Raw genomic sequence first — 18,563 nt, forward strand, 5'->3', positions numbered from 1 at the left:
ACATCTACCGTCTTCCACCTGCTCTGCCGTTGAGGTCTTCACCGTATCCCTGGCTAGGGGGCAGTCAGGTACTAGGCCTTTGCCAAGGGCCACCTGGGGTAACAGTAGTAAAGGGGTTAACCTCTAGTGCCCCAAGACCCCATAGAGGAGCCTCCACTGCCGGATGCACTTTAACGTCATGCCCAGGACTCTGGGGCAACACATACATAATCAATGACCTGGTTCAATCACAGACCTTTGACTGTTTTATCAATACATCTAGCTGATTCATGCTGTGCCGCCATGCACATGTTATTGTAGATCCTCCTGAAAACCATAAACCAAAAACAAATGTACCCTGCAGATTATGCTAGTTTTTAGGATAAATATGGCGAATAATTTCGAGCAAAACACGTGTTTGTAGTGCACTTAAGGATGGGTACATTTCAGATTTGAATCGATACGGTATGTGGGAATCGGTCCACTGCACCAATGTTTGGTAATTCTGCGTATGTTAATGTGTTAATAAAAGAGTGTGTTAAAAATTTAAATGACGTTTATTCACCGTATTTTTCGGACTATAAGGCGCACTTAAAATCCTTTAATTTTCTCAAAAATCGACCCGGTGCGCAAAATGTACGGAATCGTTCTGGTTGTGCTAACTGACCTCGAATCGATTTAATTTGGTACATGGAGTAATGATAAGTGTGACCAGTAGATAGCAGTCACACATAAGAGATACGTATCGACTGCAATATGACGCCAGTAAACAACACCAAAACTTTAAATGTTCCATTGAAAATATACAATATTTCCCACAGCACTCAAAATCTGTCAAAATGTTTTAGTACGACTTTGAAGCTTGTCGGCCCATTACGGCTACCGTAGTCAGAGATACCAGTATTACTATGGTGTGTGTATAAGGACCGCACAATGGCACCCATTAGCAGACATATTATCTGACATTTTCCATCCATCCATCTTCAACCGCTTATCCGGAATCGGGTCGCGGGGACAACAGCTCCAGCAAAGACCCCCAGACTTCCCTCTCCAGAGCAACATTTGCGACTTCCTCCTGGGGAATCCCGAAGCGTTCCCAGGCCAGAGAGGAGATGTAATCCCCCCATCTGGTCCTTGGCCTGCCGCGGGGTCTCCTCCCAGTGGGACGTGCAACGAGGACCTCCCTAGGGAGACGCTCGTGAGGCATCCGCACGAGATGCCCGAACCACCTAAGCTGGCTCCTTTCCAAGCGAAGGAGCAGCGGCTCTACTCCGAGTCTCTCTCGGGTGACTGCACTTCTCACCCTATCTCTAAGGGAGATGCCAGCCACCCTTCTGAGGAAACTCATTTCGGCCGCTTGTATCCGCGATCTTATTCTTTCGGTCATTATCCACACTTCATGACCATAGGTGAGAGTAGGAATGTAGATAGCTCGGTAGACCGAGAGCTTTGCCTTCTGGCTCAGCTCCCTGACATTTTGTTTCACAATATTATGCAAAACCAACTTTTCTTACCTTCTGGTACCTGCCGATGTGTATTTGGGATCTGCATAGGTGCTGAAAATGTGCGCATGTCCGCCACTGTAGTCCGTGCCGACCCCGTAGTCGATAAGCTTCCTTTTCACTATCTTCTTGTTATGGGACATTCAACTTCTGCTGTTGTCATTTCTAATATAAAGTAGTGTAAAGTTCTTACTTATATCGGTCAGTAAACTCGCTATGAAAGCGCTAAAACATACCGGTGTAGTGAGTTTAGGTATCGGGACAACCCTACTCGAAGTATCAACGAAATTCCATCGTACCGAAATCGGCACCCATCCCTAAATGCACTATTTTTCCGAAGTCCACTTGTTCCAATGAGCGTGCGTAGCTATCTTTGCAGTGAATAAAATGCAGAAAACAGGCGAAGAAACTGCAAAATTAATCTTCATTGTTAGATAAAAACAGAAGGAAAAACTAAAACAGCAATGCAAAACTTAAATCCAAACCTATAAGGTCTTCTTGAGAGAGGCTTTTTCCCCTTGCACTTTCTAAACGGAGGGTCCCCAACCGGGACTCCTTCATGTGGCCATGTGGGTTCATTTAGCAGAGCTGGGTATGTAACAGAAGGTACAGTATAAAAACATTGCTAGCAAACCGAGAGGACTGTACAGTATGTGGTTGTCGTGAGTGTCCTGACATGGATGTTCTGTGGATGGCATGCTGGGTGGGGGTGTGGGATGTGGGCGGTGTGGCGCATCACTGCAGAAACTAAACTGAGAGTAGACCAGCATGACTTGGATCAACGTCGCATCGATTTTTCTTCCGCAAGGCTAAACAAAGACGCCTCCAGCGCGCTCGTCGCTGTTCGTTAAGTGTCGCCGGATCCGCGCAATCTTCAAGGCACTATCAACCGCGGTAATGAGGCCTCGTCCGAGGCGCACCGAGGGCCCGCGTGAAGTCGAGCTGATCCGATCTGTCCTACGCCAGACATTATTCATGCTGTTTCGGTGCACTGATGTGATTGCTCCGTGCCATCCCGTTTTCGCAAATTCGAAATGACAACTTGGGTATGTAGGCCACGGAACTGTCATGATGGAAGTCTACCGTTGCGGTTTTAAGTGGCTTCCTTCTCCTCGCTCAGTGCGGCGACCACTGGAACCGGAGACTCCATCGCTGGCTTTATTTGGACTGCAACCGTAATGTAAGAATGAACCATTGCGGCTGCGTAAAGAAAGCAGGACGCTCGGAGAAAGTGCACTTCTGTCTGGTCCAAATATGTGAAGTGAATTATATTTATATAGCGCTTTTCTCTAAGCGCTTTACATAGTGAAACCCAATATCTAAGTTACATTTTTAAACCAGTGTGGGTGGCACTGGGAGCAGGTGGGTAAAGTGTCCTGCCCAAGGAAGGAACGGCAGTGACTAGTTTGGCAGAAGCGGGGATCGAACCTGGAACCCTCAAGTTGCAGGCACGGCCACGCTACCAACCGAGCCGTACTGCCCCATGTGGCACATCATGCCGCATGCTGCTAATGAGTACAGAGTAACAAGAATTTAGGGCTATATAAATAAACATTGATTGATTGATTGATTGAAGAAGTGTCCCAATCCCATGTTTGTAGCGATTCGATGTCAGCAAAAAAAAATCGGATGACTTGCATCGAAAATCTCCGATACACGCAGTCTTGCAGTGCGTTTACCGTATTTTTCGGACTATAAGGCGCACTTAAAATCCTTTCGTTTTCCCAAAACTCGACAGTGCGCCTTATAACCCGGTGCGTTCAATGTACGGGATGATTCTGGTTGTGCTTACCGACCTCGGAGCTGTTTTATTTGGTACATGTTGTAACGATAAGTGTGACCAGTAGATGGCAGTCACAAATAAGAGATACGTGTAGACTGTGTGGAGAATGCATATATTTTTTAAGAGTTCTTTCTTTATTCATAGTCATGTTTAAAGCAGCTAATATTTTCCCATGTGTACACTTTGCTCTTGTATCTTATGTCCGCAAGTAAACTCTGTGTTTTACCTTGAAGCGTTGGAATGTGGGAGTTGGAGTACACCCTCTTATCTTATCTGTGTTAGAACAATGAGGCTGTATTCCTTTCTGGACAGGGTGGGGGCTGTTTTCGTATTCAATAAGTTGTCTCTTCCCGTTAGATCTTCAGAGCGCTTCTAGATGCCGCTACTAACGGACTGTAGGACTGGTCTCCTAAAGCTTTAGTAAACCTTGATAATATTCCTATTCTGTCTTGATGGTCCTTCTTACTCTGCATATATGTCATCTGAAAGAACTTGGGATTGACCAGTGACTTGTATTCCCTGAGAGAAAGACTGGTCAGATGCAACAATTGCAATATGACTCAAGTAAACAACAGCAAAATGTTCCATTGAAAATCTAGAACATTACACACGGCTCTCAAAAATCTATCAAAATGTTTTAGTAGGACTTTGGTAAGCTGTGAAGCCACACCGCTTGATGGATTGTACTGTGCTTCAACATAGGAGTATTATTATGGTGTGTGTATAAGGTAAGACCTATTATCTGGCGTTTTGTTTCGCAATATTATGCAAAAGCAACTTTTCTTACCTTCTGGTACCTGCTGATCTGTATTTGGGATCTGCATAAGTCCTGAAAATTTGCGCATGCCCGCCTTTGTAGTTCGATAATCTTCTTCTTTTTTCTCTATCTTCTTGTTATGTGACATTCATCCTCCACTGTTGCCATTTCTAATATAAAGTAGTGTAAAGTTCTTACTTATATCTGTCAGTAAACTCGCCATGAAAGCGCTAAAACATACCGGTGTAGTGAGTTTACATTATTCACCCAAGGAACTTTAGTTATTAGAGAGTTCCGGTCAGACGGTTTTTCCACGGGACACATTTCGGGCGTTGTTGTCGCACTAGTGAGCCACGGATGAGGAGATGCTGCTGCGTTATCGATTGAAGTAAAGTCTGAATGTCATTAAAACAGTTAGCGCCATCTTTTTGACACTTCTTCCACTCCCGTCCTTGCACGCTACACCGCTACAACAAAGACGACGGGGAGAAGACGCCGTTGAAGGTGAGCCACGTAAATAAGACCGCCCACAAAACGGCGCATCGGACTTGAAGACGATGTGTAAAACATCATCTATGCAACATTTTGACCAAAGAACTACCATTACATGTTATGTAGACCACAAGGAAGTCTTTTACATTTAGAAAAAAAATAATAATAATATGACTCCTTTAATGCGCCTTATAATCCGGTGCGCCCTATGGTCCGGAAAATACGGTATGTATTGTTGCGTCGGACCAGTTCTTCCTCCCAGGGAATCTAAGTTACTGGTCAATCCCAAGTTCTTTTGATGACATATATGCTGAGTAAGAAGGACCATCAAGACAGAATTGGAATATTTTCAAGTTTTACTAAAGCTTTAGGAGAACCGTTTAACCCTCGCAACACTGATAAGGAAAGAGTGGGTGTTGTATTTCACATTCCAAGGGTGAAGACACTAACCAGGCATCTGAAATGTCTAAAGAAACTGGTAGAATATACAAAGGAAAAGTACTAGCTACTCTAAACATGGCTATGTAAAAAGAAAGAACTCTTAAACATGTATGCATCCTCCACAGTATACTAACATTAAAGGCAGGAACTTAGAAGTCGTATCATTCGACTTTACAGATTCAACCGTAATTCCTAATTTATTTGACCGACCCATGCGTCACACCCTGTGAAGCAAGGCATCAGTCAGAAGTGCACTCTCTGATCCGAGCACACCGATATGATGACAGAAGGGATGTTGGCGTTGATGATGATGATGAAGTACCATGGTGACCTGCTTCTGTTTCCTTTCCAAAATAAAACAAGCGAGTCCCCACGGTAATGCACTGTCAGGACTGTGCACACCTCATCAGGCCTCAGACATCTTTAGGATTACAAAAATAATAATACAAAAAAATAGGGAATGTTTTTAGGTTGGTTTTTTTTCACAATAATCCACGCTTGTTTCCTCAACTTTCCGCCATGCTCTAACTTGTCATCTTCCAACAGGAGAGTCTTGTTATTCCTAATTAAAATCACCAATCACCCCCCTCCTGCCAGCCTTCTTCTTCTTCTTCTGCCGTCCGCACCCGCCGCCCACCTGGTCACGTGCCACCAGGGGCGTGAGAGGAGAAACGTGGCGGATGTTGCACACCTGACCTTAGAAATATGGAGGGCGGGGAGGAGAAACAAAAAAAGGGGCCTGGTCATGTGACCTGAGGGGGGGGCTAACTTGAATTTGTCCTGCTGTTTGTTTTGTGTTTTACTTCTATTATGTTTTGTTACCTTTTCATCCATTTAATGTTTTAGCATGATGAAATTCACACCACACGGCCCACCCTCTTACCATCTCTATTTTTGGTCATGTGATGCTTTCTTTCCAAGATAAAGTTTCCTTTTTGCACATTAGCTGACATTTACGGTATTATTTATTATTATTATTATTATTATTATTATTATTATTAACTAGGGATGTTCCGATCAGGGTTTTATGCCACCGATTCCAATACCGATCATCCGTGAGTGACATTGCCCAACGCAAATATCGATACTGAGCACATTTAATACCTGTACATTTTTAAATGGTCAAAAGTGTACATACACTTGTAAAGAACATCATGTCATGGCTGTTTTGAGTTTCCAATCATTTCTACGACTCTTTTTTTTTTTTTGTGATGTAGTGATTGGAGCACATACTTGTTGGTCACAAAAAACATTCATGAAGTCTTTTATGAATTTATTATGGATCTACTGAAAATGTGAGGGTCAAAAGTATACATACAGCAATGTTAATATTTAATTACATGTCCCTTAGCAAGTTCCACTGCAATAAGGCACTTTTGGTAGCCATCCACAAGCTTCTGCTTGAGTTTTTGACCACTTCTCTTGACAAAATTGGTGCAGTTCAGCTAAATGTGTTGCTTTTCTGACATGGACTTTTTTCTTCAGCATTGTCCACACGTTTAAGTCAGGACTTTGGGAAGGCCATTCTAAAACCTTCATTCTAGCCTGATTTAGCCATTCCTTTACCACTTTTGAGGTGTGTTTGGTGGTCATTGTCCTGTTGGAACACCCAACTGCGCCCAAGACCCAACCTCCGGGCTGATTATTTTAGGTTGTCCTGAAAAATTTGGAGGTAATCCTCCTTTTTAATTGTCCCATTTACTCTCTGTAAAGCAGCAGTTCCATTGGCAGCAAAACAGGCCCAGAGCATAATACTACCACCACCATGCTTGGCGGTAGGAATGGTGTTTCTGGGATTAAAGGCCTCACCTTTTCTCCTCCAAACATATTGCTGGGTATTGTGGCCAAACAGCTACATTTTTGTTTCATCTGACCACAGAACTTTCCTCCAGAAGGTCTTATCTTTGTCCATGTGATGTCAGAGAACCAAACTTCATGAATGTTTTTTTTGTGACCAACAAGTATGTGCTCCAATCACTCTATCACAAAAAAAAACAAGAGTTGTAGAAATGATTGGAAACTCAAGACAGCCATGACATGATGTTCTTCAATATGTAAACTTTTGACCAGGACTGTATCAATAGTAAGTGCTTATGACAGACTGACAATATCAACACGGTATTCTCTTTTACTACGTACAATTGTTTGAGAAGCACCATTTAGCCTTTCTCGAAGACAAAATGCCCTACGCTTGTGTTGTTTTCGGCTGCACCAATCGTTCAAATCGTGAAAAGGATACATGTTCCTTCAGGGTTCCCTGAGAGGTCATCAAAAAGGGCGAAAGAGTACAAGACTTTACAAAACAACATATGGAAAAGCATGCAGGTCACACTCCAGTCTAAGGGAGCAGACTTGGGAGAATGCATGAGTTTGTACTAGGGTTGTACAGTAGTATAGTACCACGATACTAATGAATCATATTCGGTACTATACCGCCGCTAAAAAGTACCGTCCCCGCTCCCCTTTTTTTAACGGGCATGACTTGTCCCTATGGGGACCTCCTTTATGTCCAATACCACATGAAAGTGCTTGCTTTTTGCCATCTTATTTGTCCAGCTTCCATACTCCTTTTTATACACTTTACAAGAAATACATTGGCGGGCAAACTCCCGTAGCTTGCTAGCTTGTGCGCGCCAGCGTTCCGAGACTCTTATTTTGTTAGCGAAGGCAGTATGAAGCATGGCTTTTATTGTGACGACAGGAACTGCGCGGTCGGTCTTTAGAGTTTTGGCAACGGGTACGGCGCGAGAGTCTGTCAAAATAAAAAGTGTTTCTCGCCTTCCTGTCTGTCGTTTTTTCTTAACCTCTTAAGGCCCAAGTTGTTTGTTTACATGTTTTTTTAAATTTCTCTTTGCTATTTGGGCTTATTAGACCCTAATTAGAATAACAACTTAGAATCATCTTTTAATACGATGTACTTAGTCCATAAGTACACAAACGTGTACTTCATGTTTAGTGACATGCTAATTCTTATTTTTACATTTTTATTTTTCCAAATTCCATTGTATGTTATACTCTTCTGACACCACCAGATGGCAGTATAAGCGTCCACATAAGTGGCCATAAGACCCCAATTCAGTAGTGAACACAATTTTGGAAATAAGAGCTAAAAGGTGCTGTACACGCATGTGGCCACTAAGCCTTTAGATCAGGGGTCACCAACGCGGTGCCCGCGGGCACCAGGTAGCCCGTAAGGACCAGATGAGTAGCCCGCTGGCCTGTTCTAAAAATAGCTCAAATAGCAGCACTTACCAGTGAGCTGCCTCTCTTTTTTAAATGTTATTTATTTACTAGCAAGCTGGTCTCGCTTTGCCCGACATTTTTAATTCTAAGAAAGACAAAACTCAAATAGAATTTGAAAATCCAAGAAAATATTTTAAAGACTTGGTCTTCACTTGTTTAAATAAATTCATACATTTTTTTACTTTGCCTCTTATAACTTTCAGAAAGACAATTTTAGAGAAAAAAATACAACCTTAAAAATGATTTTAGGATTTTTAAACACATATACCTTTTTACCTTTTAAATTCCTTCCTCTTCTTTCCTGACAATTTAAATCAATGTTCAAGTAAATTTATTTTTTTTATTGTGAAGAATAATAAATAAATTTTAATTTAATTCTTCATTTTAGCTTCTGTTTTTTCGATGAAGAATATTTGTGAAATATTTCTTCAAACTTATTATGATTAAAATTCCAAAAAATTATTCTGGCAAATCTAGAAAATCTGCAGAATCAAATTTAAATCTTATTTCAAAGTCTTTTGAATTTCTTTTAAAATTTTTGTTCTGGAAAATCTAGGAGAAATAATGATTTGTCTTTGTTAGAAATATAGCTTGGTCCAATTTGTTATATATTCTAACAAAGTGCAGATTGGATTTTAACCTATTTAAAACATGTCATCAAAATTCTAAAATTAATCTTAATCAGGAAAAATTACTAATGATGTTCCATTAATTCTTTTTTAAATTTTTTCAAAAAGATTCGAATTAGCTAGTTTTTCTCTTCTTTTTTTCGTTTGAATTTTGAATTTTAAAGAGTCGAAATTGAAGATAAACTATGTTTCAAAATTTAATTGTCATTTTTTTTCGTGTTTTCTCCTCTTTTAAACCGTTCAATTAAGTGTAAATATCATTAATTATTAATAATAACATAGAGTTAAAGGTAAATTGAGCAAATTGGTTATTTCTGGCAATTTATTGAAGTGTGTATCAAACTGGTAGCCCTTCGCATTAATCAGTACCCAAGAAGTAGCTCTTGGTTTGAAAAAGGTTGGTGACCCCTGTTTTAGGGGTTCTGGCGGCAGCCGGCGTCGTCTCTCAAGACCCTCGGGATGTCAATCAAGTGACGAAAGTGACGTCTTGGTGAAGATTGATGATTGCTCATTTTTAGATCGCTCATTTTTTGGTGATGGACTGACACACCCTCCGCCATCGGCCGGTAGCTCGCCATCAACGTAATGGGCACCCCTGATACGAACACAATATCAGCCGGACGGGATCGGCATTTGGGATCGGCGTTAATCGGCAATGGCGATCACATACTTTTTCGTCCGATACTGACCGGTGGCCGAACGATCAGCACATCCCTACGATCAAGCATTTCATTCCATCTCATCCCTTATGTGTGGGGTGAATTTCCATTATACCTTTTTAAAGGTATAATGACTCTAAATGGGCTGTCTAAATGTCCCTTTTTGATAGTGCAGCCTGACTTTATTTTATTTATATATATACCTGCCTGGCTTTGAATGTTGATGTTTGCTTTGCTAGCGTCTATTTATTTATTCATTTTTAGATATCACCCTTTGACTGATCCCTTGGCTCATGCATAAGATATATTCTTAAGCAAAAAGGATGGTGGATGGACATTTATTTTACTTTTCTTTTCTTCCCCTATGCAGCCCTCTTCCTCTCTAGAGACTCAGGATGTAAGAATACCTTGATATGAGTTGTTTACTTATGCACACCAACACCCGATTGTTGAGCTGAGAGTATAGTAATGGTCTTGTAAGGATACGGTTAACAATGCTTAGCAATAAGATGCATGCATGTAGATTTATTAGCCGTTGTTTATGTTGAGCATTGTTGTCCATGAGAAGCAATTGGAGCTGCCAGGCCGTAGTTTGCATATTTGAGATGGTTGCATTAAGGTGAAACATGGTATCACATCCACTGACATGGTCCGTGTACCTTCCGTTCATTCTTTTTTTTTCCAATTCTGAAACGCAAATCCAAAAATAAAATTAGGGCCGTTTTTTTCCGATTTTTATCATATACGGCGGATTTTAAAACAAACAAAAAAGGGGTAGATTTTCATGAAAATGTTGCCATAAAATTGGATTGTGGAAGACTCTCTCCTCCGGGTTCCTCGGACCACCAATCACTGACATGACAGCCGCGTTCATGGCTGTTGTGCTGTTTTCCTTTTATGGAGTTTTATTTGTCCAGATAGCCACAAAAATCCAAGAAAAAAAAATGTGCAAAAATGTGTGGTTATCTGTGTGATGACAAATTGAACCGGAAGCAGTATTTTAGCCTTTCCTTTGCGTTTAGCGTGTTTTTGTTTTTTTTTAGCATCTTTGTTCAGCAGGAGTCCTATATATGTCGTTGTGGCTTGTGCAGCCCTTTGAGACACTCGTGATTTAGGGCTATATAAGTAAACATTGATTGATTGATTGATATAAAAAAAAAAAAGTGTATTTTCATTTCTGAAACAAAAGTTGGGCAACTATTTAATGACACTTTTTTATATAAATCAATAAATCAATCAATGTTTACTTATATAGCCCTAAAGCACGAGTGTCTCAAAGGGCTGCACAAGCCATAATGACTTATATAGTAAAAGTAATAATAATTCAAAGTAATACTTTTTTATATCATTACTTTGAACTGTTTTATATTTTAATTTTTTTATCTTGTAAAGCGTCTTTGAGTACTCTGAAAAGCGCTATACCAAATAAAATGTATTATTATTATTATTATTATTATTATTATTATTATTATATAGGACTCCTACGGAGCCCCTAAAGGGACATGGGGGATTTTTTTTTTTACAATTTTTTATTAATTTTTTTTTTTTTTTTAGACATGTATCTCGTGCGCACGAGAAACTTTTTATAAAGATATAATTTTTTAAAAAAAATTGTAAATTATAATTTTTTATTTATTTTTTTTAGACATGTATCTAGTGCGCACGCATTGCTATGGCAATACTTGAATGAAAATCAACCCCTTTTTTGTTTGTTTTAAAATACATCCATTTCGACATGTCCAGGGTGTACCCCGCCTTCCGCCTGGATGCAGCTGAGATAGGCTCCAGCACCCCCCGCGAGCCCAAAAGGGACAAGCGGTAGGAAATGGATGGATGGATGGATTTTAAAACAAACAAAAAAGGGGTTGATTTTCATTAAAATATTGCCATAAAATTGGATTCTGTGCTGTTTTGCTTTTATGGATTTGAATTTTTCCAGATAAACGCAAAAAAAATTTGCTAAAATTTGTGGTTATCTGCCGAAAAAACGGCCCTAATTAAATGTTTTGATTTGCGTTTCAGAATTGGAAATAGAATGAAGGGAATGTACGCGTCCACTTACATCTTTACGACCCATCACTCATCCTAATGCGTTTTTTTTTGGAGCCCGAATGCTGGCATCAAATTTAGACGACTATCCCCTCATATCATGCAGCGAAACCTTCTCCGCTCGCCTTCTTTTCACATTCCGCCCCCACCATCTACTTAGAGCATAAGAGGATAATTCATGTGGCGAGTTGGGAGGAGGAGAAGCAAAGTCATCGCCCCCCCTCGGCCATGTAGAACGCCCAATAATGTTTCCACATATTCATTTTAGGATAGGAAAAGTGGTAGAGCAGAGCCCGACCCCCAAAAGAAAGCCTCTTTTAGGTCCATCAGTACCACCCTGGCTTCCAGCATCAAGAGGCGTAGGTCCTCCAAAGACACGGTAAGGAGACCCAGAAGCCACATCTTCCCTTGTTTACTCCTTCTCCTCGTCCTCCTCTGTCGCCTCTCTCTCTTTTTCTCTCTCCTTCTCTTTCTTTCTGTCCTCTCTCTGCCCTCATCTCCATATTTCCGCCCACGAGGGCGTCCGTGCGCCACTCATCCATGTCCGCGGGGCTCAGCCGGCCTCCTGTCACGTGTCTGTCAGTTCACCATCGATCATCCATCAAAGCATCCGTAGCGGAAGGGCATGAGTGCAGGTCAGGTCAGACCGGGAGCTGGAGTCAGATGGAGGAGAGGAGGTTTTAGATGGTGTTTATAAGGAGTTTTGTCTTGGGCTGCTGGTTTGGCGATTGTTTGGTTCTTCAAGGTGTCGTGGTGTGTGTGTGTGTGTGTGTGTGTGTGTGTGTGTGTGTGTGTGTGTGTGTGTGTGTGTGTGTGTGTGTGTGTGTGTGTGTGTGTTTGTGTGTTTGTTTCAGTGTTCTGGCCACCTTTTTTCTTTGCACCAATCCTGCACTTTTGTGTGTTTATTTTTTTGTTTGTTTGGAAAGCATGTGCAGAAGTTCTGTCTTTTTTATCCAATTTCCAAGGTGTGACGGACAACTAAGAAGAAAACGTGTTTGTTGATCCATCAGTCTATTTCAGGGTCACGCTCACGGACCGCGATTAACAACTTTTTGCTTTGTGATGTTTTGTTTATTTGTGCGTCTTTCAGGATGTTTCAAGATCGTATATTTTTATACGATCTGTGCTCCGTAAATTGAGGTTCTAGTGCAGTGGTTCTTAACCTTGTTGGAGGTACCTTCTTTAGTGAAAAATAAAATGTTTTTTTCTAAATTTAATCTTAATTTATAAATATTAATCATGAAATTATGTTATTATATTAAATAAATACTAATAAAGATATATTTTACAAAGAGAAAGTTACAGGAATGTACACATGATCCCATGTTTACATCTCATTGTGCAACATGTGGATGTTTTAGTGGGAAATAAATGCGATATCTGAAAGGGGTACAAATGATTTCCAAAGGAAACCCAAACCCTTCTTTAGTGAAAAATAAAACGTTCTTTCTTTATTTAATCTTGATTTATAAATATTAATGATGAAATTATATTATTATATTAAAGAAATACTAATAAAGATATATTTTACTAACAGAAAGTTACAGGAATGTACACATGATCCCAATTTTACATCTCATTGTGCAACATGTGAATGTTTTAGTGGGAACTAAATGCGATATCTGAAAGGGGTACAAATTATTTCCAAAGCAAACCCAAACCCTTTTTTAGTGAAAAATAAAATGTTTTTTTCTTAATTTAATCTTAATTTATAAATATTAACCATGAAATGATGTTATTATATTAAAGACATAGTAATAAAGATATACTTTACAAACAGAAAGTTACAGGAATGTACACATGATCCCATGTTTACATCTCATTGTGCAACTTGTAAATGTTTTAGTGGGAACTAAATGCGATATCTGAAAGGGGTACAAATTATTTCCAACGCAAACCCAAACCCTTCTTTAGTGAAAAATAAAACGTTTTTTCTTGATATATAAATATTAATCATGAAATTATGTTATTATATTAAAGAAATACTAATAAAGATATATTTTACAAAGAGAAACTTACAGGAATGTACACATGATCCCATGTTTACATCTCATTGCGCAACATGTGAATGTTTTAGTGGGAACTAAATGCGATATCTGAAAGGGGTACAAATTATTTCCAAAGCAAACCCAAACCCTTCTTTAGTGAAAAATAAAACGTTCTTTATTTAATCTTGATTTATAAATATTAATGATGAAATTATATTATTATATTAAAGAAATACTAATAAAGATATATTTTACTAACAGAAAGTTACAGGAATGTACATATGATCCCATGTTTACATCTCATTGTGCAACATGTGAATGTTTTAGTGGGAACTAAATGCGATATCTGAAAGGGGTACAAATTATTTCCAAAGCAAACCCAAACCCTTTTTTAGTGAAAAATAAAATGTTTTTTTCTTAATTTAATCTTAATTTATAAATATTAACCATGAAATGATGTTATTATATTAAAGACATAGTAATAAAGATATACTTTACAAACAGAAAGTTACAGGAATGTACACATGATCCCATGTTTACATCTCATTGTGCAACTTGTAAATGTTTTAGTGGGAACTAAATGCGATATCTGAAAGGGGTACAAATTATTTCCAACGCAAACCCAAACCCTTCTTTAGTGAAAAATAAAACGTTTTTTCTTGATATATAAATATTAATCATGAAATTATGTTATTATATTAAAGAAATACTAATAAAGATATATTTTACAAAGAGAAACTTACAGGAATGTACACATGATCCCATGTTTACATCTCATTGCGCAACATGTGAATGTTTTAGTGGGAACTAAATGCGATATCTGAAAGGGGTACAAATTATTTCCAAAGCAAACCCAAACCCTTCTTTAGTGAAAAATAAAACGTTCTTTATTTAATCTTGATTTATAAATATTAATCATGAAATTATATTATTATATTAAAGAAATACTAATAAAGATATATTTTACTAACAGAAAGTTACAGGAATGTACATATGATCCCATGTTTACATCTCATTGTGCAACATGTGAATGTTTTAGTGGGAAATAAATGCGATATCTGAAAGGGGTACAAATTATTTCCAAAGCAAACCCAAACCCTTTTTTAGTGAAAAATAAAATGTTTTTTTCTTAATTTAATCTTAATTTATAAATATTAACCATGAAATGATGTTATTATATTAAAGACATAGTAATAAAGATATACTTTACAAACAGAAAGTTACAGGAATGTACACATGATCCCATGTTTACATCTCATTGTGCAACTTGTAAATGTTTTAGTGGGAACTAAATGCGATATCTGAAAGGGGTACAAATTATTTCCAACGCAAACCCAAACCCTTCTTTAGTGAAAAATAAAACGTTTTTTCTTGATATATAAATATTAATCATGAAATTATGTTATTATATTAAAGAAATACTAATAAAGATATATTTTACAAAGAGAAACTTACAGGAATGTACACATGATCCCATGTTTACATCTCATTGCGCAACATGTGAATGTTTTAGTGGGAACTAAATGCGATATCTGAAAGGGGTACAAATTATTTCCAAAGCAAACCCAAACCCTTCTTTAGTGAAAAATAAAACGTTCTTTATTTAATCTTGATTTATAAATATTAATCATGAAATTATATTATTATATTAAAGAAATACTAATAAAGATATATTTTACAAACAAAGTTACAGGAATGTACACATGATCCCAATTTTACATCTCATTGTGCAACATGTGAATGTTTTAGTGGGAACTAAATGCGATATCTGAAAGGGGTACAAATTATTTCCAACGCAAACCCAAACCCTTCTTTAGTGAAAAACAAAACGTTTTTTCTTGATACATAAATATTAATCATGAAATTATGTTATTATATTAAATAAATACTAATAAAGATATATTTTACAAAGAGAAAGTTACAGGAATGTACACATGATCCCATGTTTACATCTCATTGCGCAACATGTGAATGTTTTAGTGGGAACTAAATGCGATAACTGAAAGGGGTACAAATGATTTCCAAAGCAAACCCAAACCCTTCTTTAGTGAAAAATAAAACGTTCTTTCTTTATTTAATCTTGATTTATAAATATTAATCATGAAATTATATTATTATATTAAAGAAATACTAATAAAGATATATTTTACAAACAGAAAGTTACAGGAATGTACACATGATCCCATGTTTACATCTCATTGTGCAACATGTGAATGTTTTAGTGGGAACTAAATGCGATATCTGAAAGGGGTACAAATTATTTCCAACGCAAACCCAAACCCTTCTTTAGTGAAAAATAAAAGTTTTTTCTTGATATATAAATATTAATCATGAAATTATGTTATTATATTAAATAAATATGAATAAAGATATATTTTACAAAGAGAAAGTTACAGGAATGTACACCTGATCCCATGTTTACATCTCATTGTGCAACATGTGAATGTTTTAGTGGGAACTAAATGCGATATCTGAAAGGGGTACAAATTATTTCCAAAGCAAACCCAAACCCTTTTTTAGTGAAAAATAAAATGTTTTTTTCTTAATTTAATCTTAATTTATAAATATTTACCATGAAATTATGTTATTATATTAAAGACATACTAATAAAGATATACTTTACAAACAGAAAGTTACAGGAATGTACACATGATCCCATGTTTACATATCATTGTGCAACTTGTAAATGTTTTAGTGGGAACTAAATGCGATATCTGAAAGGGATACAAATTATTTCGATCGAACCCAGGTTAAGAACCAGTGTTCTAGTGTAATCTCATCAATGATCAATACAGGGTTTCCCATTTTTTATTGAACCAATGCACGTATTTCACACAAAATAAATCCCACCCCTCCTTCCGTTCCTAGTCAGTGGTGCAAGTCCAGTTTCAGTTTAAGTGGGAACTCAAACCTAAATTAACTTCTAAATCATTTAAACTCAACACATGAAGGACTTAAAAAACTGCAGTGAAAAGGTTAAATCCAAGAATGAAAGGAAACTGCAATAAAAGACAACTTAGGTAAGCTCCTTTTCTGAGACTATTATTTAGATACATTTATTTTAAGCGCTTCAAAACCAGCCACCCACTTCTGGCCTTCACAATAAGAGCGCTGCTCAAGGCATGCTGTCTAATTACACAGAACAAAATAATATGATAAAAAGATAAAGTGATATAACAAAAAAGGCTCAGTGGCCTTGTGGTTAGAGTGTCCGCCCTGAGATCGGTAAGTCGTGAGTTCAAACCCCCGGCCGAGTCATACCAAAAGACTATAAAAATTCGGACCCGTTACCTCTCTCCTTGGCACTCAGCATCAAGGGTTGGAATTGGGGGTTAAATCACCAAAATGATTCCCCCTCACTGCTCCCCTCACCTCCCAGGGGGTGAACATTAGGATGGGTCAAACGCAGAGGACATATTTCACCACACCTAGTGTGTGTGTGACAATCATTGGTACTTTAACTTTAAAATAACAGGGCTAAAACCCTTGATAAGACTGGTTTATTATCCCTGTGTCTTGCTGGTGTTTCTACCTTTTTATATTCTGTAAAGCGACAGTCTTTTTATCCAATTTCCAAGGTGTGACGGACAACTAAGAAGAGAACTTGTCGTTGATCCGTCAGTCTATTTCAGGATCAATCTCACCGACCGCGATTAACACTTTTTGCTTTGTCATATTTTGTTTATCTGTGCGTCTTTCGGGATGTTTTCAGGTGGTGACGGCAGCCTTGGTCTGTCTTTCTACTCTATCCTCACCCAAGTGATGTTAATTTTGCCTGTTATCCTTTGACTTCTTCGTTGTCGCACACGAGAAGTTCCCCAGTTGCCGCAAAGGCATTTTTAGGACTCTGAGCTATACCAGTTTGAAAATGCTACTTTTTCCTGTTTTTCTTTCTCTCTTTGTCTTTTTTTTTTGTAAATGTCCCTCCTTTTGAGCAAAGCCAACTCTACTCTCCCTTCCTGGAGTATGGCGGTAGAATCGAAGGAGACGAGTGGGATCGCTTTAAGGGTTCTGTTCCGTTTGGGAGCCCGAGTATAAAAACGCCAAAGATGACGTGCCATCCTCAGTCTTTGACCATTATTTTTAATTTTATATCAATGTTCTTATTTTACATGAATGGATATCAATGGACTTTAGTGTCAGTGTCCCTCACCCACATGCCACACTGCTCCTCTCTCCCTCCTGAAGCATGCAAACACTGTCCTGGATGTGGTGGCGGTAGAACATAGAGTAGTTGTGCTGTAGATCAACAAGATCCCTTTATGCTAAGACGCTTTTACAGTTGTTGTCTTTCTTGGTGTTTCACCACCAGTGCCGGCTCCTGGCATAAATACTCCCAACGGTTGTTTAAGGCTACAACCACAGAGACCACATGTTTAAAAAGGCTCTGACCATGTTCAAGTCGATTCAGAAGTACCGTAATTTCTGGACAATAGAGCGCAGCTAAATATAAGCCGCACCCACCAAATATTTGGACACGTTTTTGTTTGTAAATATACACGTCTATAAACCACAGGTGTACACATTAAAACATTAAATATGTACACAAGTGCTTGTGTTAACTCACAAATGCAACAAAAGACCATGACTGTAAAATGGTGTTAAGTAGCCTATACCGGAAAAGTCAATGAGCGTGGTCTTCGTCCTTTTCCTCCTCCTAAAGGGTCAATCGTCTTTGGCTTCGGGGCTGCGTCTTGTGCATTTCATTATTTATTCTCCATGACAAGGGTGAGTCCATAACAAGCTAAATGGCTGACTGAATGATTGTGTGAGTGGGTTTTATATAATGTGAACAATTGCATTGGTCCACATTACATATGTACACAAGTGCTTGTGTTAGGTCACAAATGTAACCAAAGAAACTGACTGTAAAATGGTGTTAAGTAACCTATACCGGAAAAGTCAATGAGCGTGGTCTTCGTCCTCTTCCTCCTCCTAAAAGGTCAATCGTCTTTGGCTTCGGGGCTGCATTTGTGCATTTCATTATTTATTCTCCATGACAAGGGTGACTCCATAACAAGCTAAATGGCTGACTAAATGA

At 38.3% G+C, this 18,563-nt stretch overlaps 1 protein-coding gene and 1 long non-coding RNA gene across 2 annotated transcripts in view; one reads left to right on the plus strand and one right to left on the minus strand.

The window, feature by feature from the left end:
* grin1a (glutamate receptor, ionotropic, N-methyl D-aspartate 1a) overlaps positions 1-18,563 on the plus strand; it is a 114,105-nt gene that overhangs the window by 88,798 nt on the left and 6,744 nt on the right. Inside the window, 2 exon segments of the mRNA XM_062031695.1 lie at positions 9,856-9,882; positions 11,803-11,913. Of these exon segments, the coding sequence (XP_061887679.1) occupies positions 9,856-9,882; positions 11,803-11,913 (138 nt within the window).
* Positions 10,895-18,563, minus strand: part of LOC133638771 (uncharacterized) — a 42,006-nt gene continuing 34,337 nt past the window's right edge. The window contains exon 3 of the long non-coding RNA XR_009823683.1: positions 10,895-12,187. This is a non-coding gene — a long non-coding RNA (uncharacterized LOC133638771). The remainder of the gene's footprint in view (positions 12,188-18,563) is intronic.

Source organism: Entelurus aequoreus, linkage group LG21 (genome assembly GCF_033978785.1).
Source record: "Entelurus aequoreus isolate RoL-2023_Sb linkage group LG21, RoL_Eaeq_v1.1, whole genome shotgun sequence".
Lineage (NCBI taxonomy): Eukaryota > Metazoa > Chordata > Actinopteri > Syngnathiformes > Syngnathidae > Entelurus > Entelurus aequoreus.